At 41.1% G+C, this 27,018-nt stretch overlaps 1 protein-coding gene across 1 annotated transcript in view; it reads right to left on the bottom strand.

The window, feature by feature from the left end:
• The window catches only part of LOC115471141 (dynein heavy chain 5, axonemal-like), a 766,968-nt gene that overhangs the window by 521,016 nt on the left and 218,934 nt on the right, over positions 1–27,018 (bottom strand). Inside the window, 2 exon segments of the mRNA XM_030204834.1 lie at positions 9,624–9,802; positions 16,006–16,178. Coding sequence (XP_030060694.1) covers positions 9,624–9,802; positions 16,006–16,178 — 352 coding nt within the window.

Raw genomic sequence — 27,018 nt, 5'->3', positions numbered from 1 at the left:
CCAGGAGGTTGACCTTGCCACCCTCAAAATCCATGGAGCAGATGGTCCTCCAAACTACCTCCCACCTTCAATGGAGTGGGCAGCCAGGAAACTTCTTGTCACATCTGTGGCCGTGACCCCTCTCAGACTCACCGTATTTCCGGCGGTCGGCTTCTGAGCTGGCTCCTGTCTGTTCTTCCTGTGTTAGTTCTGTCTCTGTGTGCTGGCTGCACTGGATGGTCTGTGTGCTGTTTCCCGTTCCAGACTTCGGCCCAGTCTGATCCGGATCTTCCGGCCTGCCACCTGCTTGTTTTGTTTGAACCTGCACAGCACCCTTAGTTGCCTGATGATTGCTGCAGCTGAGCCTCAGCTGCTGTTGGGCTTATTAGCCATTTTGAAACTCTCTGCTTTGCCTCTGCATCGCCTAAGGCCCTGGTTTGTTGGTGCTTGCTGCACTTCTGCGTAGTCCAGTTTATAGTCTGTATTCTTGCCTGATTCTAGTTTAGTCTTTGTGTAGCTTTGTGTTCTGTACTGCTTGTTTACTGTTTTGCTTGTTTCCCAGTCTTGCTCTTGTTTGTATGTCTTTGTCTAGTGCTAGGTTGTCTGTGTTTCTTGTTCAGTGGCTGCCTGGCAGCTTTCAGTTCTGTCTCTTATCTATCTGTGTTTGTTCCCTGTTTCAGTGGCTGCTTGCAGCTTTCAGATCTGTTCCGTGTCTGTCTGAGAGTCCTAGTCTAGTTTTCTGCCTAGCCTCTCTGTATGCTCTATTCCCTGTGTGTATCCTGTGGGAATCCAGTTCCAGCCTTGTCTAGTAAATCCTGCTGGCCACCTGCACTCAGGGGCTCAACTCCTGAGGAACGGTGGCTAAGTGCAGGTGAAGTCTAGCTGGCCCTGTCAGAGTTCTGCCTTATCCCTGTGTAGGGTGGTTTTGCCTGCCACTGCCGCTCCTCGGCAGTGGCCCAAGGGCTCACAAACCTAGTTCCTGCTTTTGGAAAGCATGACACTTCTGCACATTCTGAGGGAACAGGTAAGAATCTGCCCCTCATACAATGATTGTAGCCCTAAGCATCTCACTATCTATCTATCTATCTATCTATCTATCTATCTATCATGAGCACTGCCTAGAGGGAGTCACTTGGTCTGTCCACGCCACATCAACCTTTGCACTCAGACACCTGGGGGGAATGGTACTTTTCATTTCAGTCCTAGCTATTATCTGAGAGGCTAAATGCAGAGCACCAGGATTTCTGAGGGCCTAAACCTAAAGCAGAAGGGTAGTATAATGGATAAGGCTGAGAAAGTCCGCTTGCATGTTGTCTGCTCTGGAGACATGAACTGCGTAGAGACCTACCAGATGAACTTCCGCCCACACGAGAAGAAGAGACACTTCCTCTGCCACGGACCGGCTCTTCATGCCTCTTTGATGATTGACATAGGCGACTGCCGTGGCGTTTTGTCATACATCACTAGCACTGCTGCCCCGACTAGTAGAGGCTAGAAAGCTAGGAGAGCTAATTGGATCATTCTTAGTTCCAACACATTTATCAACAAGCTCGCCTCCAGAAGAGACCACTCACCCTGAGCCACTTTTCCCACACAGTGCACACCCCAGCCATCTAGACTGGCATCATTACAATCCACTGCAGAGAGTCCAGACTCATGCATCCTGAGAGATGACTCGGCACCATCCACCAATGCAGATTGTGTCTCGAGGCAGCCATGGAGCCGAGCACTTGTAAGTAATCTTTGGCCCTTGGGCTCTGGGAGTCCAAAAGAGACCGGACCTATGACTGGAGTTTCCAAATCCTGGTCTCCAGGAGAAAACTCTGCCTGCCCTGGTATCGAAACAAACTCTCAAATACTCCAAGGTCTGGGATGGTTGAATATGACTCTTGGACAAATTGACCACCCATCCCAAGGACTGAAGCATGTGCACCACTCGGGCTGTAGCCCACATGCTTGTCCAAATATGGATGCACCAAAATGCCCTCCTTGCACAGAGCAGCTGCCACCACCACCATCACCTTGGAAAAAGTACAGGGAACCGTGGCCAAACCAAAGGAGAGCACACAAAACTGATAATGCCTTCCCTAAACGGTGAAGCGAAGGAAACACTGATGAGCTGGGTAAATAGGGATATGAAGGTATGCCTCTGTCAGGTCCAAAGAAAACAGGAACTCTCCAGGCTGCATGGCCAGAATGATGGAGCTCAAGGTTTCCATGCGAATGGAAAGCACTCAAAGAGCGCAATTTACTCCTTTGAGATCTAGAATAGGTCGGTAGGAACCTTTTTTCTTGGGAACCACAAAATAGATGGAATAATGACCTGTGCCACATTCCACCTCGGGGACGGGAACCACTGCCCTTAAAGCCACCAGTTGATGAACAGTCTGCCGAACTGCCCACACTTTCCAAGGAACCCAGCAAGGAGACACCACGAAGGGTTTTTTTCAAAGGGCGGGCATTCCTGCAGCCTCACCCCCATGAGAATCAAGGACTGGACATTGTACAGGTCTGCAGCCAGCCGCCGAAGGGCTGGAATACCAGCCCCCTCCCCCCCATACACACACTCCCCGGCAGCTCCCCCAAAAGGACTGCACTCTCTGAAGGAAACAACTATGCTGAGGACCACTGCCTCTACCAGAGCCCACAAGCAACGGACTGCATAGGCTTACCACTCCTACCATCTGCTAAGACTTAGAACAGACTTGTTTCCTGGGGACTGCACATCCTATTCATAGCCTCACTTGAAGCTCAGTTTTGTTCTTAGTCTCCATCTGCTGGCAGGAGTGCATAACCCATCTGTGCCGGTCTAGAGGGATGCGATGGAATTAAGCAGATTACAATTAAATTATGGTAAAATATTTAAAAGAAAAGACTTAAAAGAACTATCAGGGGAATAAATCAAGGAGGCTTACATTATATAATGGATAAAATAAAACCAAGGTTATTTAACACTAAGCTTTAATAGAAGGGAAAAGCTCGGCTACACAATAAATACTGTAAGTTATTTGCATAACTGCTGATTTAGGTGCATCCAGTTATGACTATCATAGACCTGGGATAAGTGGATGCCAATGCAAACTTATACCAGTGTATAACAGCATCTTGGTGCACAGATGTTGTTATAGAATTGGTACTCAGTGCGCAGCATCAGCACCTAAATTGTAGCACCCAAATAAAAAATTGCCTCTATATCATACCCTATTACCCTCATGCATAAATTCTATCATTACCTAATGTTCCTTACATATTTTAATTTATGCATGTCAAATATAATTTTAATCTAGTGATGTATACTTCAGCTTGCTTTAACTTGCTTTAAATCCTCTAATGGGAAAAGCATGTAATAAATAAACAATGATGACCATTGTTATGTCTCCAGTATAGGTGCATTTAGTTGTCTGTGTAAGGATTACTATCTGTAAAATGTATTACATATCTCCAGAACTTGTTGCAAGTACTCTGATCTGTGAAATGCAGGGTTTTCCAGATTAGAGATCTGCATTCTCTGTTATACGCTCCCATTTATGTAAAGGGTATTAGAGCTGCCTTAAGGTTTTTCTCTTCTAAGGACTACCAAAATGTATCAGTGTTGGAGGTTGGGGAGTGTGATGAGGCATGTATGCATAAAGAGAAACCAACTCAAAGTAAACCTTCAATGTAGCCTCTGAAAACATATCCAACAGGATGTATTTTTTCAAAGTAATTTTAGCACAGTTAAGCTTGTAGTGGTTTATCACTTGTTCTGTATTGCCATCTGCTGGAGCAAAGGATAAATACTTATAATTATTTGGACATTTTTCTTTAGCTCTAGGATAAAGTAGAGTGATTGCCTTATTAGTCCACTTGGAAAATACATGTTATCAAATAAAAACAAAAACAAAAAAAAACAGCAAGCCCCCCCAAAATAAGGCGATACCTTCTTATTGTGATAACATGACCTGCCCATCAAAACTAAAAATATTTTGTTAGCTCAGTGAAAAGGTAATACCTTACATATTTTTTTATTCCTTAACCTTTATTTCTTTAGCTTAATGACTTTTCTTAGTGCTCAATTCACTGGGTAGCATTAGACATTGGAATCAATTTCCTGGACTCTTTCTTAATAATAATAAAACTCAATATGAATAGGTGACCTTTAAAGAGGAGATGGATGGGCTGTGTTACTCCATTATAGATGGTTGCCTGTTAAGTAATTGTTCTTTAAATTCTGCCTCCCAGTAAACACACTAATGGAAATAACTAGCAAAAAAAAGGTCTGTTGTGAATAATTACTAAGAGAAAAAAACTTTTGGGGTGGGGCAGTTGTTTTACTACCAAGACAACGTTAAAAAGGAACAACCCCCTATAAAATATCTGGGAGTTGGGTGCTGTCTGAAGTACAACATCAGCAAGCCAAAACTAATGGACTAGTGGTTCTCCACATCTATAGTGAATTTCAGACTGATATTCACTGATAAGATTTGCAAGTCTGCAGTGCAGAGCTGAGTTCACATTTTCATCAGCGCTATTTTCTACATCAGGGGTCCTCAATCTACTACTACTGTTTAACATTTCTATAGCGCTACAAGGCATACGCAGCGCTGTACACCATACACAAAAAAGACAATCCCTGCTCAAAGAGCTTACAATCTAGATAATCTAGTCCTCAGGACACACCCAGCTAGCCTGGTCTTCATGTTATAAACAATGAATAGGCGTGAAAGAGATTTGTATATACTACCTCCACTGTATGCAAATGTCTCTCTTGCACACCTCTTCTAAAATTGTTACTTAAACACACGTAAATTTCCTTGTGTAATTATGCTTTTCACACATGCAAACAGCATGTAACTCTTTTCAAGCTGCTTCCATTATCTTTATTTAAGAGTGGAGTAGCTTAATGGTTAGAACAGTGGGCTGAGGACCAGTTCAAGGCCCTGATGATCAGAAGCAAACGCGGGTGTTAGAGGCCATTAGTGCTTGACGAGTGCCTGCGTTTCCCAAAGCATTATGATTAAAAGGCCCTTCTCGCAGCAAAAAAGAGTTCGCCGGTGATTAGCACTAATTAGATGCTAATGCAGGCAAATAAGGTCACAATGCATTCCCCCCAATGATCAGAAAAAAAGCGCAGTGAAGAAGGGTGCCTTAACCGCGCCAAAACCTACGCCAGCTCAGAGCTGGTGTTAGGTCTGTGACTTGTTCAGCCATTCTGTAAACTGTCTATGGAGCTTGGAGGGATGGATGGGTGGGTGAGACCCGCTGCTTCCCACAAGGGAATCCTCTTCCCCCATAGCAATCCTACTGTTGGAATGTGAGGGGTCCGCATCTCTGCTCCAGTGTAGCACTTGTATTGTGCTCGGATCTGGCTACCCATGAGATAACAAATGAGCACCAATCCCCTCACGTTAATTGCCACACTGCTGTCTCTGTCCCTATTTTTCAGACACACATATCAGATGCACGCCAAAAATGAAATTACCGCAAGAGCTACGCGGTAGTCAGGCGGTAAGTCCATTTTGGCGCACAATGGGCACACGTAGGCGCCTACACAGCTTAGTAAAAGGGGCTCTCAGGGTCTCATGCAGAAAGCCACCATGAGCTAATATCGCAGATTGTGTGCACATGTTATTGGGTATAGAAAGAAAGGGCTTGATTCAATGAGTTAAGACATGACCACATGCTGTATTAAAATGTTTAATAAGGAGCTCATTTATGTACTCCATTCAATACAGAGAGCTTTTGACGTGCACAGAAAGCAAGAAATTTTTTGCCAGGTCCCATGCAGTGTAGAAGGATTTGCTAAGAGGATTTCATGTCAGTTTTTGAGATATAAGTGACAGTTTTGCTTTGTTTTACGAGCACAAGGAAACCCCTGCAAGTTTCAACAGCAAAAGAGAGGTAACAAATATGTGCATGTGTCTGAACAAAACCAAAACCATCTGCGCCTGTTCTTCTGTGCCTAAATATAAACCTCATAAAAATTTCTTGTGCAAGTAATGAGGGTCATATTTAGGTGCAGAAGAACAAGAACTGATATGTGATGACACTTTTGTTTTTTGGTTTGGACATGCAATTAAGAAGCCACCAGTGTTCCCTCTAAGCTGTGTGGCCATGCACCTTTTCTTAAGCTGCCATGCAGCAGTTCTTAACCTCTGTGCAGTAGGGGCACCGCACCAGGACCTTCCCTACCTCACTTCTGCTGCTGCTTCTCCAGACCAGCAGCAGCAACAGCAAATCAACCTATGGGCAACATTCTCCATAGGTGCAGCTATCAGTCCTGCCTCTTCTAACATAATCTTCCTGTTCCAGGGCAGAGACGGCAGCCGTGCGTATGGAGAGTGCAGCCCCATGATGACTGTAGTTAGTTTACTGTCACCGCTGCTGCTGGTCTGGAGAAGCCGCAGTAGTAGCAAAGGTGTCAGGGTGGAGGCAGGTATAGAGAGGTCAGATGCTGGATGGAAGGGGGCAAAGAAGGAGGGCAGAGGCTGGATGGAAGGGGAGAGAGAGGGGAAAGAGAAAGAGGGCAGATGCTGATTGGAAGTGAGGAGAGAGAGGGGGCAGGGGAGAGAGAGGGCTAAGAGAAAGAGGGCAGATGCAGGATAGAAGGGGGAGAGAAAGGTAAGATGTTGGATCCAATAGCTGTGTAAAATTTAGACTAGCTATAAACATATAGTTAAACTACAAGCAAACAAGTAGGGAAAGCATGCAGAGCATGGATCATGAAATTCTTACAACCTCCCTGCGAGTGTGTGTGTGTGTATCTGTAAGAAGTGTTCACAGGGTAATGTAATGGAATATTTGTGCTCATGTCTACTCTGTCTTTAGACTGAACACTGGAGGCCGCAATTAGTGCAAAACCTTTTTATCCATGTGTACAACACACTTCCCCCCCCCCCCCCCCCCCCCATTAGCCACAAGTTTTCTGCTCATAAAATTTGCATGCCATGAGCTTTCTGCATGGCATGGAATTACACTCATGGTAGAAGCCACACACTCAGACATCCACACACAGCTTTACCATGAGTTTCTCTGTAGGGGCCCCTCAGATTGTGAGCTCTCTGGTGACATAAAAGTACCTTCTGTAGCTGAATGTACTTTGATAGCTTGCAGGTGGTACATAAGAAATAAACAAATAAAATCTTTCAACAGCATCAACTCTGATGTCCTTTCCAGGTTCTAGTCTGCCAGGTTACAGCAATGAAGGATGCAATCTATTATGCAATTAAAAGTTATGAAGCAGTTAAGGATTAGGCTGGCTGATTGATTGTTTATGTTTGATATACTGCCCTTCTGGTGAAAACCAACCAAAGCAGTTAACAATATGCTTCAGATAAAAACCCTAAACAAAAATCTCCTGAAGCCTAAGCGCTTCCTCATTAGATTTCTTTTAGTATGCACATTTTTCCACAACACTTTGCAAATCTTTTAATTTCTACTGAGTGCAAAACTTGCACCATTTCAGAATTATGCAAGGAAATGATTCATGGTCATTTTGTGTATTATATTGCATAGCTATAAAAGCTGCGTGAGTTTCCTCCTTCCTCAAAGGAGGTCAAAGGTACACCTGAAATTTGCTGATGTGCTTTCTGTATTGTGTAAGTTTTGATGGACTGGATTTTTGAGAGACTAATTCTGGAAGTGATTTTTATTATTTCCTACCACCTCAAGTTTTTGCTTCAGTAAATTTTTCTTATTGATTTGGAAGAAAAGGCTATTTTAATTACTGTGAAACCTGATGTCTTTAGCAGGAGCTTAGCCAGGGGTGGGCCCAGGCGCATCCAGCAGCGGCACACCCTTAGTGTAGCTATGAACATAAGGACATAAGAGTAGTCATACTGGGTCAGACCAATGGTCCATCTAGCCCAGTATCCTGTTTTCCAAGCAGTGGCCAAGTCAGGTAACGAGTACCTAACAGAAACCTAAATTGTGGCAACATTTCATGCTACAAATCCCAGGGTAAGCAATTGCTTCTCATGTCTGTCTCAATAGAAGACTATGGCCTTTTCCTCCAGGAATTTGTCCAAACCTTTTTTAAACCCAGATACGCTAACCACTGTTACCGCCTCCTCTGGCAAAGAGTTCCAGAGCATAACTGTTTGTTGAGTGAAATAATATTTCCTCCTATTTGTTTTAAAAGTATTTCCTTTTTACTTCCTCGAGTGTCCCCTAGTCTTAATTTTGGAACGAGTAAAAAAAAAAAAACCATTTACTTCTACTCATTCTACACCACTCAGGATTTTGTAGATCTCAATCCCCAAGCCCCGCCAGTTGAAGACATCTGCATAGCTCACCATAACTCTCCTTAGACAACCTTGGCAGTCAGCAGTAGTACTCCTGAGCTGCCAACGCCAGAACCCAACGCCTGTTCAGTTCTCATGCAGAATAGCATAAGGTCTGAACAGTAGAAAGTTGTATTGTAAATGGTAGAAAATATTAGTCAGATGGCGTGCTTAAGTTTCAGGACATGACACAGGCGGAATAAATATCATTTTACTTAGATTAGAAAGTTAGCATCCCACATGTCTGATGGATGCTAATGACCCAGAAGCAAGAAAGCACAAAAATAAAATTTGGCTTATTAGCACGGGAATGCAGAAAAGGATATGTGATTGGGAATATAAGTAGTGAAAGGGCTGGTAAGGAAACAGAAGAGAGGAGAGGTAACAGGAACAAGGCTGTTAATGTACTTATAGGTAAAAGTTACAGTTTGAACATTACAGCATTTAGCTGGAAGCCAATAAAGAGTGGAATGAGAGTATGCCCCAGAAGTGACATAAGAGACATGCGAGTAAATGAGCTCCTGAGTTTTGTAAACCTAGATGTGGTTGGAATGGAATAAGACAAAGGCCAGATAGAAATATGTTACAATAATTAAAGTGAAAGAAAAGGGAACTTATTTTATGGACATTATAGAGTTGATAGCAGAGGGCTGTAAAGAGAGCAGAGATGTAAACATGGAGAAAGAAATGTAAATCAGTGGTTATCTCCTGACTTTTTACAGAGTCAAAAGTTGACAGATGAATCAAATGTCAGATATTCTGGAGGTAGGTAGGAAAAGTCCATAGACCATTATTAAATTGACTTGGGGAAAATCCATTACTTATTTCTGGGATAAGCAGCATAAAATGTATTGAACTTTTTCCGGATCTTGCCAGGTATTTGTGACCTGGATTGGCTACTGTTGGAAACAGGATGCTGGGCTTGATGGATCTTTGGTCTGTCCCAGTGTGGGAATACTTATGTACTTACAGACAGGAAAATGAGAACTCAGTCACAGAACACAGAAGCCAATACTGCAGCGTGTGCAGATTGGGTTTGGGGGGAGGTTTTTTTTTTTCTAATTTAAACATATCCCCATCTTTAAAATAATGAATACGGTTCACTGGGAAAGAATTTCATACTCACAAAGATGTATCCTGTGCCACAACACTTTACACAACCCCCAGACCATAAGCCTAGATCTATCATTATGAGGTTTTTTTTTAACCTGTCTTAGGAGATAACTGTGCTCTGATATGCACTATAACAGGCATCAAACTGAAGTGACATAAGAAAAAATATTCAGCATGATAGCTACCTTTCAGGATGGTATAATTTTCAAACACACTGTACAGAGAAAATTATTTATTTTTAATATTGAACTTCAAACTATACTATCTTACCTTTATAAATGCGGCCCAGGCCTCTATAGTCCATTTGGTCAGAGCAGTTAAAGACAACAACATATTTCCCCAGACATTTTCCCATATCTTTAGTGGTTTCTGTTTTCCCTGTCCCAGCAGGTCCGGCTGGAGCACCACCCATACTCATTCCCAGAGCCTGGGACAGTGTAATGTAGCATCTGGAGAAGAACAAAAAATCCGCACACATCTTTATTTTGTAAGAGATTTCTTACAAGTAAAACCTGTTTTAGATGCAGAAAAAGCCCTTTTATAAAATTATGCAATGGTATATGTGTGTATAACTGGCATCTACTTATGTAAAAAAAAAAAAACACCTTTATTTTAACCAAAGGTTACATGCATACATACTTTGGGTGAAGCAGGGCCAGAGCTGTGATTCATGCACATATTTGATAAAATACATGAGTATGTATGTAGAGGAATGTACACAATTACACCTGAACACTACTGGAACTGGAATTGGAACTCTATCTATAAAGGCACTATGATAGCGTAGACTAACAGCCAGTCTTGGACCCTTCACAGACACTGGCAGCAGAGGGGGTAACCCAAAAGGAAAGTCTTCATTGTGAACAAAAAGTACCAAAAGTTTGTTATTGTCACAGATGAAGACTGCATTCACTTCAAACAAAAAGAATCTTCATTGTCTTAGATATCCTGAAGTCCAGTTTCTTTAACTCACACTTGCTAGCACTAATACCTAGCAGGCTCACTTCAATACTTCACTTGTAATCTGTATACCTTCCTCGTGAACCAAACTCCAAATACTGCAATCACAGGTTAGGTAATTACTGCAAAATATAAACCTCCTACCTTGACCTGTCTGCCAACACTATGGTCACAAACTACGGTTCTCTTGAGGAACTCTTTCCTCCTTAACCTCTGTATCGGGGCCTCTTGCTCGCTCTCTCTCCTTGGACCTGTAGTCTCTATATCAAGGCTTCCTTGATCTGTACTGCCGGAGGGCTTTTAGCTCCTTCCTGGCCTGAGCCCCGCCCCTCTGACTCAGGCTCAGTCTCTACAGCCTAGCCCCATCTGCTGCCAGGTGGCTGAACTGAGTCATCCTCAGCCTTTGCCTCAGCAGACTAGCACCATCTGTCAAAAGGCCCCTATGTCACTCCCTCAGAGGCACATATACACATATGTTGCCTATACAGAACAATCTCAAAATTATAACACTGACCAAAAGATATATATATATATATATATACATACATACATACATACACACACACATATATGTATAGCAACAATCTTCAAAAATACATCTCACATACAATCTTAAATAAGGTCCTCAAATAATATTTAAGTTGTGGTGAACCATCATATAAAAAGGCAAGGAGATCATACAAGTTGTTGAAATCTTCTGCTCAGTGTGTGGTGGCAACCAAAAAAGCAAACAGAATACTGGTAAGGGAAAGGGATGAAAATAAAACCAAATATATTATAATGACTCTGTACTGCTCCATGATGCGACCTCACCTTGAGTATTGCATTCAGTTCTGTTCACTGTATCTCAAAGAAGATATAGCGAATTAGAAAAGGTTCAAAGAAGAGCGACCAAAATGATAAAGGGGATGGAACTCCTCTCATATGAGGAAAGGCTAAAGAGGTTAGGCCTCTTCATCTTGGAAAAGAGGCAACTGAGGGGGATATGACTGAGGTCTACAGAATCCTGAGTGGTGTAGAACAAGTAAAAGTGAATCGATATTTCACTTTTTCAAAAAATACAAAGACCAGGGGACACTCAATGAAGTTACATGGAAATACTTTTAAAACAAATAGGAGGAAGTATTTTTCCAGTTAAATAGTTAAGCTCAGGAACTTGTTGCTGGAAGATGTGGTAACAGCAGTTAGCGAATCTGGATTTAAAAAAGGTTTAGACAAATTCCTGGAGAAAAAATCCATAATCTGCTATTAAGATAGATATGGGTAGCATGGAATCATGCTACTCTTTTGGATTCTGCCAAGTACTTGTGACCCAGATTGGCCACTGTTGAAATCAATATACATTACATTACATCCAATACGCATATGCCACAATTACCATAAATGGTTCAATGAGGCTCACATTAAAAGAAGCAAGACATAACAATGCAATAATATCCAAATAACCCTATACCATTGATCTGACACATAATGGCTCTGTTATGATCCTACTGGGACAGGCAGGGTAGTGACTGGGTCTCGCTCCTGATTGGCCATGTCAGGTATTGGGCTGACGCCTGAGGCAGCTGAAGTCAGATGCCAGACCCTATTTAAGCATACCTCTGCCTGCATAGGACACTCTAGCGTTATCTCCTTCAGCTGTGAGCTTACCTTGCTTCTGCATAGTCTGTGCGTGTGGCACATTGTGTATCCTCTGTTGTATGGTGGCTCACCAATCTATTACATTTCTTTAAAGGGGTGAACAAAAATGTGAATAAAGGTGAGCCGGTTGATATTGTGTATCTGGGTTTTCAAAAGGCGTTTGACAAAGTACTTCATGAAAGACACCAGAGGAAATTGGAGAGTCATAGGATAGGAGGTAGTGTCCTATTGTGGATTAAAAACTAGTTAAAAGATAGAAAACAGAGAATAGGATTAAATGGTCAGTATTCTCAATGGAGAAGGGTAGTTAGTGGGGTTTCCCAGGGGTCTATGCAGGGACCGCTGCTTTTTAACATATTTATAAATGACCTAGAGATGGGAGTAACTAGTGAGGTAATTAAATTCGCTGACGACACAAAGTTTATTCAAAGTTGTTAAATCGCAAAAGGATTCTGAAAAATTAAAAGAGGACCTTATGAGACTGGGCGTCTAAATGGCGCTTTTCTTTATTTATTTGTAACATTTGTATCCCGCATTTTCCCACATATTAGCAGGCTCAATTTGGCTTACAGAATATTGTAATGGTGAACGCCAAGGACGGTAGGTATTAAACAAATACAATTAGAAAAAGGGTCAGGTAAGGTAGGGGTAAATGGGTACAATAAGGGACAAGGAGATAAGAAATAAAATGTCCATTGCAATGTATGTATAGATGCATTGTAGAGTTGTGGCAATTAAGTAGAATCAATAGGGTAGGCCTTGCAAAACAGACAGGTCTTTAAAGTTCACTTGAAGTTTTGATGGTCGTGCATCGTTTTCACACTCTTTGGTAATGCATTCCACATTTGCGTACTTAAGTAAGAAAAATTGGATGCATAGGTTGATTTGTATCTGAGTCCAATGCAGCTTGGATAGTGAAGGTTCAGATAAGTACATGATGAACTGATTCTATTTCTGGCTGGAAGATCTATTAAATCAATCATATATCCTGGGGCTTCACCGTAGATTATCTTCTGGACCAGAGAGCAAATGTTGAAAGTAATGCGGTCCTTAATGTGAGCAAGTGCAAAGTGATGCATGTGGAAAAGAGGAACCCAAATTATAGCTACGTAATGCCAGGTTCCACTTTAGGAGTCACTGACCAAGAAAGGGATCTAGGTGTCGTCGTTGATGATACATTGAAATTTTTCTCTCAGTGTGCTGTGGCGGCAAAGAAAGCAAATAGAATGTTAGGTATTATTAGGAAAGGAATGCAAAACAAAAATGAGGACGTTATAATGCCTTTGTATTGCTCCATGGTGTGACCTCAAATATTGTGTTCAATTCTGGTCACTGCATCTCAGAAAAGATATAGTTGAATTAGAGAAGGTGAAGAGAAGGGCGACGAAAATGATAAAGGTGATGGGACAACTTCCCTATGAGGAAAGGCTAAAGTGGCTAGGGATCTTCAGCTTGGAGAAAAGATGGCTGAGGGGAGATATGATAGAGGTTTATAAAATAATGAGTGGAGTGGAACGGGTAAACGTGAAGCGTCTGTTTACGCTTTCCAAAAATACTAGGACTAGGGGGCATGCAATGAAGCTATAAAGTAGTAAATTTAAAACGAATTGGAGAAAATGTTTCTTCACTCAATGTGCAATTAAACTCTGGAATTCGTTGCCACAGAATGTGGTAAAGGTAGTTAGCTTAGCGGGGTTTAAAAGGAAAAGTCCATAGACCATTATTAAAATGGACTTGGGGAAAATCCACTGCTTATTGCTGGGATAAGCAGCATAAAATGTTTTGTACTTTTTGGGATCTTGCCAGGTATTTGTGACCTGCATTGGCCACTGTTGGAAACAGGATGCTGGGTTTGATGGACCTTTGGTCTGTCCCGGTATGGCAATACTTATGTACTGTTATTCTCTTTGTCTGTGCTTGTTCTGTGAGTCTGTAGGAGTCAGCTTCCAATCTAATTACTTTGCTGCTGTTCAGCTATGTTCAACTTCTCTGTGGCTGCTTCCCTGTGCACCTTGCCTTTCCCTTCCCTGCTGTGTGTGCTGGGGTGGTGGGAGCTTACTTCCTTTGTTTGGGTTTCCCTATTAACTATTTACCTGCTGTATCTGTTGAGGACTGTTCCTTGTCTAAGCTTTGTTGCTTGAGCAGTATCTCTTAACCCTTTACCTTCTGTATCCGTTGCATGGTTCTTGTGAGTTCTGCTCCTGGTCTGAGCTGTGTAGTTAGAAGCAGTCTCTCTCTGTAGCTTGCCTTAACCCTTTACCTGCTGTATCTGTAGCTTGGTTCTTGTGAGCTCTGCTCCTTGTCTGAGCTGTGTAGCTAGAAGCAGTCTTTCTGTGTAGCCTGCCCCAACCCTTCACCTGCTGTTTGTTTATACTGAGGACTGTTCCTTATCTAGTTGTGGTGCTCTTGCTGTCTTTTTGTGTGGTTTCCCTTTTACCCTATTCTTGCTGTAGCTCTTGTTTGGATCCCGTGTAGGCCGCTCCTTCGTTTTGCTGTATGGCACAGCTTGGGTTGCCTCTCTGTGTGAGTTCCCTTATTCTACATTTTGTCTGTATCTGTGTGTTTGGTCTGGTGACCTTTCGTTGGTGTCTGTGTGTGGCGCTGTGTGCGAAGCCCAAGTGTCAGTCCCTTCCGGGATTTCTCTCTGTTCTTTTTCCCTTCCCTTTGGCATGTTTGGGTTCCAGTTCAGCCTTGCGGCCCATATGAGTGGTCTATTTCCCTTTCTGGTGGTGCTCGCTGGTCTCCCTGAGTGTGCTGGGCTTCATAGCCCATTGTTTCTATGTAGCGTGAGCTTGGTCTGCCCTAGGCCTCGGCCTAGGTCTGTTCTAGGACTCGGCCTAGGCCCAAGGGCTCACAGTCAACCTAACAGGCTCTTCTTATGTTCTTATTTTCTAACTTGATCACCCAATTATTTTTGTGTTTTTAATCATTGGTCCACAACTATAAATTATAGGTGTGCTATTTTCCCAGCAACCATGTGTTACTTGTTTAGTTCTCACTGCATAAGATTATATCACCAACATGATCAAGCTCTACACCAGGGTGGGGTACTTTTACCGACCAAATATGTAAGTATAAATTATACTTATAAGTATATATACAGGTATACTTAGAAATATCCAGATATTGTGGCTGTTGTGTATAATCTATAGATATCAAACTCCAAGTGTCAGCATAAAAAGCATGATTCTATAATGCGGTGCTTATATTTATGCATGTGTAAATGTGCAGAATACTGACATTGATGTGTGCACATCAATATTCTGTCCTAGCACTATTCTGTAATGGCATGCCTAAGTGGATAGGACCAGATTCAATATATGGCACCTAAAAAATCCAAGCCGAAAAAACAAGCTTAGTGCTATTCTATAAACCTTGCCTAAAGTTAGGCACAGTTTATAAAATATGCATAGCACTGTCCCCGTCTGGAGGTTGGGGTGCAGAAGAGACCCCTCATTCTCTGTGATGAGGGTAGGAAGACAAGTCCAAAGAAATGGGAACCAGATCTGCCTCAGCCAGAATGGGATGATGAGGATCATGGTTCCCCAATCTAGCTTGAGTTTCAGCAAAGTCTTCTCTATGCGAGGTCCTGTGGGCCATGCACCTGGCTGGCAAGGAAAGCAACCTGACAGACAGACTGAGCAGGGTGATAAAGCCTCATGAGTGGTCTCTCAACATGGGCATAGCCCACAAGACTTGCACTGAGAGTGGAGATTCCCAGTTCTTCATCAGTGCATCCTTCTGTCCCAGTATGGCTAATCTTATGTTCTTATGTAAGACAATTTGTGTTCATACTTTTGAAAATCAAAAACACGCACATAAGTTCAAACTCCATCCCAGCTTTTCCACTAAGAACTCTTCTGCCTGTCATGGATAAAGTATGTGTGAAATGGTGTTATATTGCCTCCACTGCATGCAAATCTCTCTCATGAATATTCATTGTGGATATCCTGAAAACCTGACTGGCTGGGGTGCCTCCAGGATCAGGTGTAGGAACCACTGGCCTAGAAACTTATTTCCCAACTGGTTTGCAAAGAGTTTTGATTTTTACCTGTCAGTTAACGGAGTAATAACCAGTCTGTCTGTACAGCCAAGGTACTCATTACAATAGCTGAACTCCACATCTGTGATCTGGACAATACATTTATCCAAGTCATCGATAAAGTAAAAACGGGATTGCTTTTGCCATTCAAAATCAGAAGGTGATTTGATATTCATCCGAACCTATTTAAAAAATTGCAAAAATATGCATGTTAGTTTTAGCAATGTTTTCAGAGAACAAGAATAAAAAGATGAAAGGTGAAATGATTATTAACCAGTTCCTACCAATAAATAACCAAAAGACACCAATAAAATGTGCACTTTTAGTACGCATGTTTTATAACTACAATTTATAAAGTTGGTAATCACATGACCTGCAACATTGCTGGAAACCTTCCCAAAGCTCTAGTGCTGTCCCTGCCTTGGACGTCAGCGGGTCACATGACCTGCAACATAAGCGCAACTGGATGTTAAATCACTATATTTTCAAGCTGCTCGTGGCATCCTGTGCCATGTGTGCGCACCAAAGGAGCGTGCCTATGGAGCAGGTAATGCTCCTTGGGCGAGCTCCTTGGGGCAAACTCTGGGGGCAAATCCTGGCCTTTATTTACTCTATGCTGTTTTTTTGAAATTTAAAGAAGTATTTATTGAATAAGAAGAGATAACACAAAAACAGATGTTCAAAGAAATACAACATCATATGCAAATATTACATAACAGCTCTTTTAAAAAAAAGAGTAAATATCATATATCAGTTTCTCAGAACATCCTTAAAAAAGGGAACAAAATGGAAATCTCTTAAAGTATCCAAATACACCATAACACAAAAAAGAAACTTCCATACTTTAAGTTTTATTTTATTATAAGTACTCCCTTTCCCATTCCCCATTTCTCTGCTATTTTTAAGTTTTGTTACCTTACATCTCCCAGAATTACTGACTTTTGCCTTTAATTTGTCAACCATGGCCCTGGAAGCAACCATAGGTGTTCCTATTCCCTTTTTTTATGGACATCAGCCTACACCTCAACTCTCGGCTCGCTCATCATGCCAGGTAAGTAATCTGTTACCTTGTTCTTTGTCCACTCAGAATGAATTTACTACTCCTTCTTCACTCTCAGCAGACTACTTAATTGCAGGGCTCTAACTATGGTTATTCAGGATATTATACAAGAGTCTCATGTCGATATCCCCTGCCTCACTGAGACATGACTGCATGACAGGGAGGAGTCATACCTCTACTAGTGTTTACCATCTGGATACGTAGCGTTTCATATTGTGTGATCTTCTAAAAAGGGAAGAGGTTTAGCTGTTATATCATCCTCCTTAATCCTAATGATGGAAATTCCCCCTGACACCTTTTCATACCCTAAATTATTAACATTGAGGAAAGCATTCCCACAGCCATTATTACTCTTAGTATGCTATTCCCCACCTACGCTTTCCCAAGCTACATGGGACAGTTTTTTTAAAATCCCTTGCTGACAGTTCTGTCCGCCAGCAAGATCTATTAATTGTGGGTCATTTTAATATACACCTTGACATCACATCCCATCCCTGTTCTAAACTATTTCTGACCTTTCTTAATGATTTAGGGCTTCTCCAAGCTGTTGAAAGATCCATTCATGTTGCTGGACACATGCTTGACCTAATCATCTGCTTCTCTTTATCAACCAATACCTGGCCAGATCACTTTTTTCTCTCCTTCACACTTTCCATACCTGGGTTTAAATTTTCAAAATCTAATACTCATCCAAATGTTAGATGATTGTGCCACCCAAATATTATGGCTATTCCTCCCCTCTCTTTGCCTTTCCCAGGTGATTTTGCCAATCTTTCTTTTGAGAAACAAGCTCTTACATGGAATAAAACAATTCAGTATTGTCTTGACACTGATAATTCGACAGGCACTCCATCTTCTATGAAGTTATTTAAGAAAAAGTAGTTTAAAAACCTCATTAAGTATTCTCAAAATCCAGCTAGACTTGTTAATCGCCTCACTTCACAAGGTCCTGGAAAGGATCTTTTCATGAAGCCCTCAGCCAACTCTTTAACTAGTTATTTTGCTTTGAATGTGGAAAAACTTTGTTTTTCCTTGTCTCTAGTTCCCCTGTCTCTGTCAGATTCCTCCTCTGTGCAAATTACTCCTCCACTATCCATTCTTGATAATACTACCTCCAATCATATCTCAGCCAAATGGCAAACTTTTTCCATTCCTGATCTATCAGCATTATTGGCTATCATCACCTCTACGAGAGCCACTACCTCTGCTCTTGACTCAGTCCCTTCTTCTATGAAGAGGAGACATGCGATGAGTGCTTTGTCAGTGTGAGCAGAAATGGATATACACTTTGCAGTTGGTGATGCCTCAAGATTTAAATGTAGCGATTGAATGGAAAGCCTTTTAGTAATAGCTGGTCAGTCTTACGTCAAGACATCCTGCATTTTATGTGTGACACCGTGGTATAAAATCTCGGCGTCTGGAGGGTGCCAATCACCATTTTGTGAGTGCCAGTAGCTGAACTTTTTACTTGGAAGTTGCAAGTTTTTGTTAGATTAACTGTAACATAATAATGTTCTCCCCTGAAGAGGTGAAACAGGAAACCCTTGTCAGGATTTAGGATCAAAGAAGTTCAACTGGATGATATTATGTCAAGATGAAATACAGACTGAGATGTCCAAGATAAGTACTATGTGTATTCTTGTCGGCAACATTTTTCATATGCTTGCTTCAGCTTATTCTGTATCTCCAAAGGGTTTTTTGTCATTTTGAAAAGTACGAATATAAGTGGAGTTTATTTATGACTTATGATTATAAAGAGCCTCCTACGTTTATAAAGGCTTCGCCTTACAAGTGGGTGTGTCTCTTATTTTGACTGAAGTCTTTTTTTTCCACTTCATATATTTATAGATTTATACATGAACATCAGATGACATTCCCTGATACAGAATACATTTGTGTAGAGGTTCGATTTTCATTTATGATATTGAGTTCTACAGATTCCTTATAGTAGAGATAATTGAAATCACCCATTATTATACTGTTGCCCAATTTGCCAGCTTTCCTAATTTCTGTAAATATTCATTTATCTATCTGTTCATTCTGTCTCTTTGGACAGTAGTACAGCCCTACAAGAATGCTCCTTCCTTCACACATGGAATTTCTATCCATAATGATTCCACACTGCTATCTGTTTTATGTATATTTATTTTGTTTGACTCAATTCTCTCTTTAATGTGCAACACAACCCCCCCCCCCCCCCCCCGAATTTGATCCACTCTATTATTGTGATATATTTTGTGCCCTGATAACACAGTGTCCCACTGATTGTCCTCCTTTCACCAGGTCTCTGAGATACTTATTACATGATGTACCTCATCATTTAGTGCTATATACTCTGACTCTCCCATCTTATTTTTTAGGCTTCTAGCAATTGTATACATGCACTTTAGATTGTGTTTTTTCCTTGGATCTACAAGCTGCTTAGAAGTTGATGGGGATAATGTGCATCCTTAACCTTGTTCTCACCTCAAACACTCCTGGCTTTCATTCACCATTGTTATCAATAGAAATCAAACAAAATAAAACATGGAAAAGAAAATAAGATGATACCTTTTTTATTGGACATAACTTAATACATTTCTTGATTAGCTTTGTTTGATTTCTTTTCCATGTTTTATTTTGTTTGATTTCTATTGATAACCTTAAGAGTAGACTAACACGGCTACCACACTCCTCTACTTAAGATGGAGTATTCACCATTGTTGAAACCTTTCTATTGGGATTCTCTAAATATCCTGTTTCAACAGTATGCTTCAAGGGTACACTACACTGATCCATGCCCTCCTGGGTGACTGTCAGCTCATCCCATCCCCAAGTTTAGTTTAAAAGCTGCTCTATTTCCTTTTAAAAAGTTAGCGCCAGCAACCTGGTTCCATCCTGGTTAAGGTACATAAATACATAAGTACATAAGTAATGCCACACTGGGAAAAGACCAAGGGTCCATTGAGCCCAGCATCCTGTCCACAGCAGCGGCCAATCCAGGCCAAGGGCACCTGGCAAGCTTCCCAAACATACAAACATTCTATACATGTTATTCCTGGAATTGTGGATTTTTCCCAAGTCCATTTAGTAGCGGTCTATGGACTTGTCCTTTAGGAAACCGTCTAACCCCCTTTTAAACTCTGCCAAGCTAACCGCCTTTACCACGTCCTCTGGCAACGAATTCCAGAGTTTAATTACGCGTTGGGTGAAGAAAACTTTTCTCCCATTTGTTTTAAATTTACTACACTGTAGTTTCATCGCATGCCCCCTAGTCCTAGTATTTTTGGAAAGCGTGAACAGACACTTCACATCCACCTGTTCCACTCCACTCATTATTTTATATACCTCTATCATGTCTCCCCTCAGCCGTCTCTTCTCCAAGCTGAAAAGCCCTAGCCTCCTTAGTCTTTCTTCATAGGGAAGTCATCCCATCCCCGCTATCATTTTAGTCGCCCTTCGCTGCACCTTTTCCAATTCCACTATATCTTTCTTGAGATGCGGCGACAAGAATTGAACACAATACTCAAGGTGTGGTCGCACCATGGAGCGATATAACGGCATTATAACATCCTCACACCTGTTTTCCATACCTTTCCTAATAATACCCAACATTCTATTCGCTTTCTGAGCCGCAGCAGCACACTGAGCAGAAGGTTTCAGTGTATTATCGACGACGACACCCAGATCCCTTTCTTGGTCCGTAACTCCTAACGTGAAACCTTGCATGACATAGCTATAATTCAGGTTCTTTTTTCCCACATGCATCACCTTGCACTTGCTCACATTAAACGCCATTTGCCATTTAGTCGCCCAGTCTCCCAGTCTCGTAAGGTCCTTCTGTAATTTTTCACAATCCTGTCGTGAGTTAACGACTTTGAATAACTTTGTGTCATCAGCAAATTTAATTACCTCGCTAGTTACTCCCATCTCTAAATCATTTATAAATATATTAAAAAGCAGTGGTCCTAGCACAGACCCCTGAGGAACCCCACTAACTACCCTTCTCCATTGTGAATACTGCCCATTTACTCTCTGTTTCCTATCCTTCAACCAGTTTTTAATCCACAATAGGACTTTTCCTCCTATCCCATGACCCTCCAATTTCCATGTTTGTTTACTCCTTCAAAGAATTGAAGTAAATTGGTCAGGCAAGATTTCCCCACACAAAAGCCGTGCTGACTCGGTCTCAGTAATCCATGTCCTCGGATATGCTCTGTAATTTTGTTTTTAATAATAGCCTCTACCATTTTCTCCGGCACCGACGTCAGACTCATCTGTCTATAATTTCCCGGATCTCCCCTGGAAACTTTTTTTAAAATGGGCGTTACATTGGCCACCCTTCAATCTTCCGGTACCACGCTCGATTTTAAGGATAAATTGCATATCACTAGCAGTAGCTCCGCAAGCTCATTTTTCAGTTCTTTCAGTACTCTAGGATGAATACCATCCGGTCCAGGAGATTTGCTACTCTTCAGTTTGCTGAACTGCCCCATTACGTCCTCCAGGTTTACCGTGAAGTCAGTAAGTTTCTCCGACTCGTCTGCTTGAAATATCATTTCCGACACCGGTATCCCATCCAAATCTTCCTCGGTGAAGACCGAAGCAAAGAATTCATTCAATCTCTCTGCTACGTCTTTGTCTTCCTTGATCGCCCCTTTTACCCCTCGGTCATCCAGTGGCCCAACCGATTCTTTTGCTGGCTTCCTGCTTTTAATATACCGAAAACATTTTTTATTATGCTTTTTTGCCTCTAATGCTATCTTTTTTTCGTAATCCCTCTTGGCCTTCTTTATCTGCACCTTGCATTTGCTTTGACACTCCTTATGCTGCTTCTTGTTATTTTCAGACGGTTCCTTCTTCCATTTTCTGAAGGCATTTCTTTTAGCCCTAATAGCTTCCTTCACCTCACTTTTTAACCAGGCCGGCTGTCTTTTGTAGTTCCGTCTTTCTTTTCTAATTTGTGAAATATGTTTGGCCTGGGCCTCCAGGATGGTATTTTTGAACAGTGTCCATGCCTGTTGTACAGTTTTTACCCTCTCAGTTGGTCCCCTAAGTTTTTTTTCCACCGTTCTTCTCATTTTATCATAGTCTCCTTTTTTAAAGTTAAATGCTAACGTATTTGACTTCCTGTGTATAGTTACTTCAAGGTTGATATCAAAACTGATCATATTATGATCACTGTTATCAAGCGACCCCAGTACCATAACGTCCCTCACCAGATCATGCGCTCCACTAAGGACCAAGTCTAGAGTTTTTCCTTCTCTCGTCGGCTCCTGCACCAGCTGCTCCATAAAGCTGTCCTTGATTTCATCAAGGAATTGTACCTCTCTAGCATGTCCCGATGTTACATTTACCCAGTCTATATTTGGATAATTGAAGTCACCCATTATTATCACATTGCCCATTTTGTTTGCGTCTCTGATTTCTTTTATCATTTCTGCGTCTACCTGCTCATCCTGGCGAGGTGGACGGTAGTACACTCCTATCACCGTCCTTTTCCCTTTTATACATGGAATTTCAACCCACAATGATTCAAAGGTGAAGTCCATCCTTTCGGAACAGGCTCCCCCTTTCCCAGAATGTTGCCCAGTTCTTAACAAATCTAAATCCCTCATCCCTGCACCATCGTCTCAACCATGCATTGAGACTTTGGAGCTCTGCCTGCCTCTTGAACAGGGAGCATTTCTGAAAACACTACCCTGAAGGAACTGGACTTCAGCTCTCTACCTAAGAGCCTAAGGGATCTCTTTACTATGGCACACTAAGAGATTTAGCGCGCTAATGATTAGCGCACACTAAATGATAAGATGCCTATTATATTCCTATGGGCATCTTATCACGCTAATTGTTAGCATGCGCTAAATCTGTTAGCTCGCCTTAGTAAAAGGACCTCTAAAATTGGTTTCCAGAACCTCCCTCCCACATTTTCCTATATCGTTGGTACCTATATTTACCAAGACAGACGGCTCCTCCCCAGCACTATCTAAAATCCTGTATAGGTGATGTGTGAGGTCCACTACCTTTGCACCAGGCAGGAAAGTGACCAGGATATCCTCATGTCCATTAGCCACCCAGCAATCTACATGCTTATATGGACACCCTAATTAACCTGTCGCCTAAGAACTCTCACAAATCAGCTTGTTCGTACTTAAATCTCCATTACCCAGTTTTTTGTGGCCTCAAGTATAAGACCACCTATGCATCCACATTCTCCTATCTTAGCACTCAATTGTGGAATGGGCTGCCTCAATTGGTCAAACTTACTCCTGATCACCCGACCTTCAAGAAGCGCCTCAAGACCTTCCTTTTTGGTAGAGCATATGCTCCAAACCCGCCTGGTGTCTCTTCATTCTGAATTACAACTGTCATAGTGACATACTGATCACCGCTACTCTTTCCCCTTTTCTCACCTTGCTCTTTCCCTTTCTCTCTTACGATATTGATTGTTTGTTTGCAGAATTGTTGTATGTCTTTGTAGACTGTTGTACACCACTTTGAGCCTGCCCATGGGTGGGAATATTGTGGGATATAAATGCTATAAATAATGATTGAATCACCAACCACAGCAGCTGTCCTAACCCTTCCCATCTGGGCATAAGTTCTTGGAGACACATCCTCCGTGTGAGAGGATATTGCATCCCCTGGTGGGCAGGTCCTGCTACAGGTGTACTTCCTACTTCATCAGAGTGATGCTCTCCTTTAGGAGACCTCCCTCCTCCAAGGCAGCACAGGGGTTGACAGACTGGAGGTGGGTCTTCTCTACATTGTCCCTGCAGGTCTCCTCTATGTACCTCTCTGTCTCCCTCAGCTCCTCCGCTACTCTAGCCTCAAAAGAATGGACTTGTTATCTGACAGCTCTTTTCATCGGGCACACACATATAACTTCTTGCCAAGTGGGAGATAATCATACATTTGACACTCAATGCAAAAGACTGGATAGCAGCCCTCTGCATCTTAGTATTATTGAGTTGTTTAATAGTTTAAAACTTGTTAAGGTACTAGGGGTGTGAAACTAATATAAAGGAGCCTTTTGATTATATAGTATTTTGTGTAATTTAAAAACTCTGTAATGAAGACTCCCTTCTTGTTATCCTAATTAGAATAACTAACTATAAATTAAGACTATAAATGAAGATATAAGCTAGGGATGGGTGGGAGTTGGAGAGGTGGATAGGAATGAAGACTGAATTAGGCTCTGTTGTGCCTTCTAGAGGATATCTGTTAATGCTGTAGGCTGTGGCAGAATGTTAAAGTTTTAAAACTATGGAAAAAAGGTGTTTATACTATGGAAACTAAGCAGTTCAGCAAACTAAAGTTAAAACTCTAAACTGGGTTTTCTTGTGACTATCAGCTCTGCTCTACACTGATGCTATGATAAACTCTAGAACAGCTCTAACTACTAGCCTATGGAACTATAACAGAGACTATAAATGCTAAACAAACAAACAAAACCCTGTTCCTTAAACTGCTTTTGCTCAGTAGAGTAATTTAAAAATAAAGACACAGATTATGTATGTAACTTTAAGTCTATTTTCCCCAAGTTTAAAAGCAATTTCCCAATGAAGTTCTGTCCTGCTCTGGAAGTCCTCACAGTACCTCTTCTGGACCTTCAACCATTGCAATCATGTTTATCTGCTCTTTTGAAATGGCTACTATCCCACAAGCTAGTATTAAATTAAAAAAAAATGATAACCCATTGAATACCTGGTTATCACTCTAAACTAAATTTAGTCTCACCTCTTTTTGAACTTCCTATCCAGTCTACAGATTCATTCTGTTACTTAGGAATCCTCTTTAACTCAGATCTGTCATTTCAAAATCAAATACCTCATCTGTTAAAAATTAGACTTTCTCACTCTTTGAACACTTTGTAACTTACAGAGATGGGGTTATTAGTTTTGAAAAGTACTTCAGTAAAAAGGTAAAAGTACTGGCTTCAAAAGTAGTGAAGTAAAAGTAGAAAGTCATCTAAAAAAACACTCAATTAAAAGTAATAATAATATAGCCTCTTAAACTATTTTTTATTATAAAGTAAAATGCATTCTTAACAAGTTGGACCACAGAATCTAGGATGTTTACAAGCAGTACTATATTGTGAATATGTACATATCAACTTGTAATTTGTCTAGATCTCTGATGGTACAATGAAACAAAAACTTAATAAATTAAATTACATATTGAATATCTTTTTAACAAGACTGTTAACTTTATTTGTGAGAGGGTGGAGAAAGGAAGAGGGTGTGTTTTACATTTTCAAATGATTCCAGCTATGAAAATGTTTAATAGGTTTATGAATGGCATTTTTCAATGTAAATTAATTTTACTTTTATAAATGTTTTGTCTTTTAATTTTAGAGTTTATATGGGCTCCTGATGCAGTGGAGAGACATTGATTCAAGAATTTGCAAGGACCATTTTTCTATTAGTTTAAATAAGCATTTACATTTCAAAAACATGTTAGCTCTGTAAACTTGTCACTCATGATCATTAAAAACATTCAGTTTTGCAGATCTGATTCTACAACATTTCTAAACATTGTATAAACACAGCTTTTATCCTTGCTTACAACATTTATGGGATATCAATATTGTCTTAGTAAGCATCCTTCTTCTTTAACCTATATATATGTATATTTTTTCATTTACGTCATTTTAGTTTGTTAAATTTTAAATTTCTTTCTTGGTTGTATATCTCATTATCTCTTTACCTTGATTTCTTGTTGAAATCTTTTTGAAAAATGTAATAAAATATTTGAACTGAAAAATATAGATAATACTAGTACTCATGGAATTAAAATCCAACAAGTAGTGAGCATTCTGAGGCGAGCAGCACTAACTTCCTGGTTGCGTGCGCAGTGCTGCATCTGGGACTCTCTGGCGAATGGGCAAGCGAGCAGTGAGCACTCTGAGGTGAGCAGCACTAACCTCCTGGCTGCAGTGCACAGTGCTGCATAGGGGACTCTCTGGCAAGCAAGCGAGTACTCTGAAGCGAGAAGCACTAACTGTTCTCCCATACTATCCTATGTGATGTATGCAACTTCTCTTTTAGGTTTTGTAAATATTTATTGTTAACCGCTTATTTGTTATTATGATAGACAGTCTGTAAATCAAATAAACAAACTTTGAACCTCCTCACTGCAGTGCACAGTGCTGCACGTGAGACTCTAGAAGATCCGCATCTTTGCCCCTTCTAGTGAGTGCAGCTGCGCAGACTGAAGTAGTGCGGATGTAGAGGTCAGGGACTAGGCTTTCTAGGTGATGTCAGACACTGGCTTGCATCTGATTGGACCTGAACTTCCAGTCCCAGCTCAGATGTTTCTGGGACCGGAATTTCGGGCCCAATCAGATGCAAGCCATGTCTGACATTGCTTAGAAAGCCTATAGAGGAGGAGAAACAGAGATATGGAAAATAATTTTTTTAAACTACTTTCCAAATTTGTATTTCGTTACTAAGTACTAAAGTACAGCTTACTTGTAACAAGTTACAAGTAAAAGTACAGCCAATAGTACTTAAGTACTATAACAAAGTAACTGAACTTCATTACTACCCATGTCTGATAACTTATTGTCTGCATCAACATTCTGTACTCTGGCACAGGCCCTTCTTATTTCCAGAATAGACTACTGTAATCCCATATATGCTGGCAGCACTAAAGTTCAATTACAACATCTCCAAACTCTTCAAAACACTGCCGCCTGCCAACTTTGCCGAGCAAAGAGGTTTCATCAGTGGTACACCTATATTTGTACCCTACATTGGTTACCAGTTCACTTTCGTATAGAATTTAAGATTCTCTGTTTTACATTCAAGACATATCATTTGGGTACCCAGTTTATTTAGCAAATTTGGTTATTCCATATGCTCCTAATCGAATACTGTGATCTTTTGATTCTCACCATTTAGTTTTGCCACTGCCTAGTAGGGCCAAATATGAATCTACAACAAGTTCTGCATTTTATTTTTGGCCCTAAAGCTATGGAA

Source organism: Microcaecilia unicolor, chromosome 1, assembly GCF_901765095.1.
Source record: "Microcaecilia unicolor chromosome 1, aMicUni1.1, whole genome shotgun sequence".
Taxonomy (NCBI): Eukaryota; Metazoa; Chordata; class Amphibia; order Gymnophiona; family Siphonopidae; genus Microcaecilia; species Microcaecilia unicolor.
This window is presented reverse-complemented; position numbering and strand designations above follow the sequence as displayed.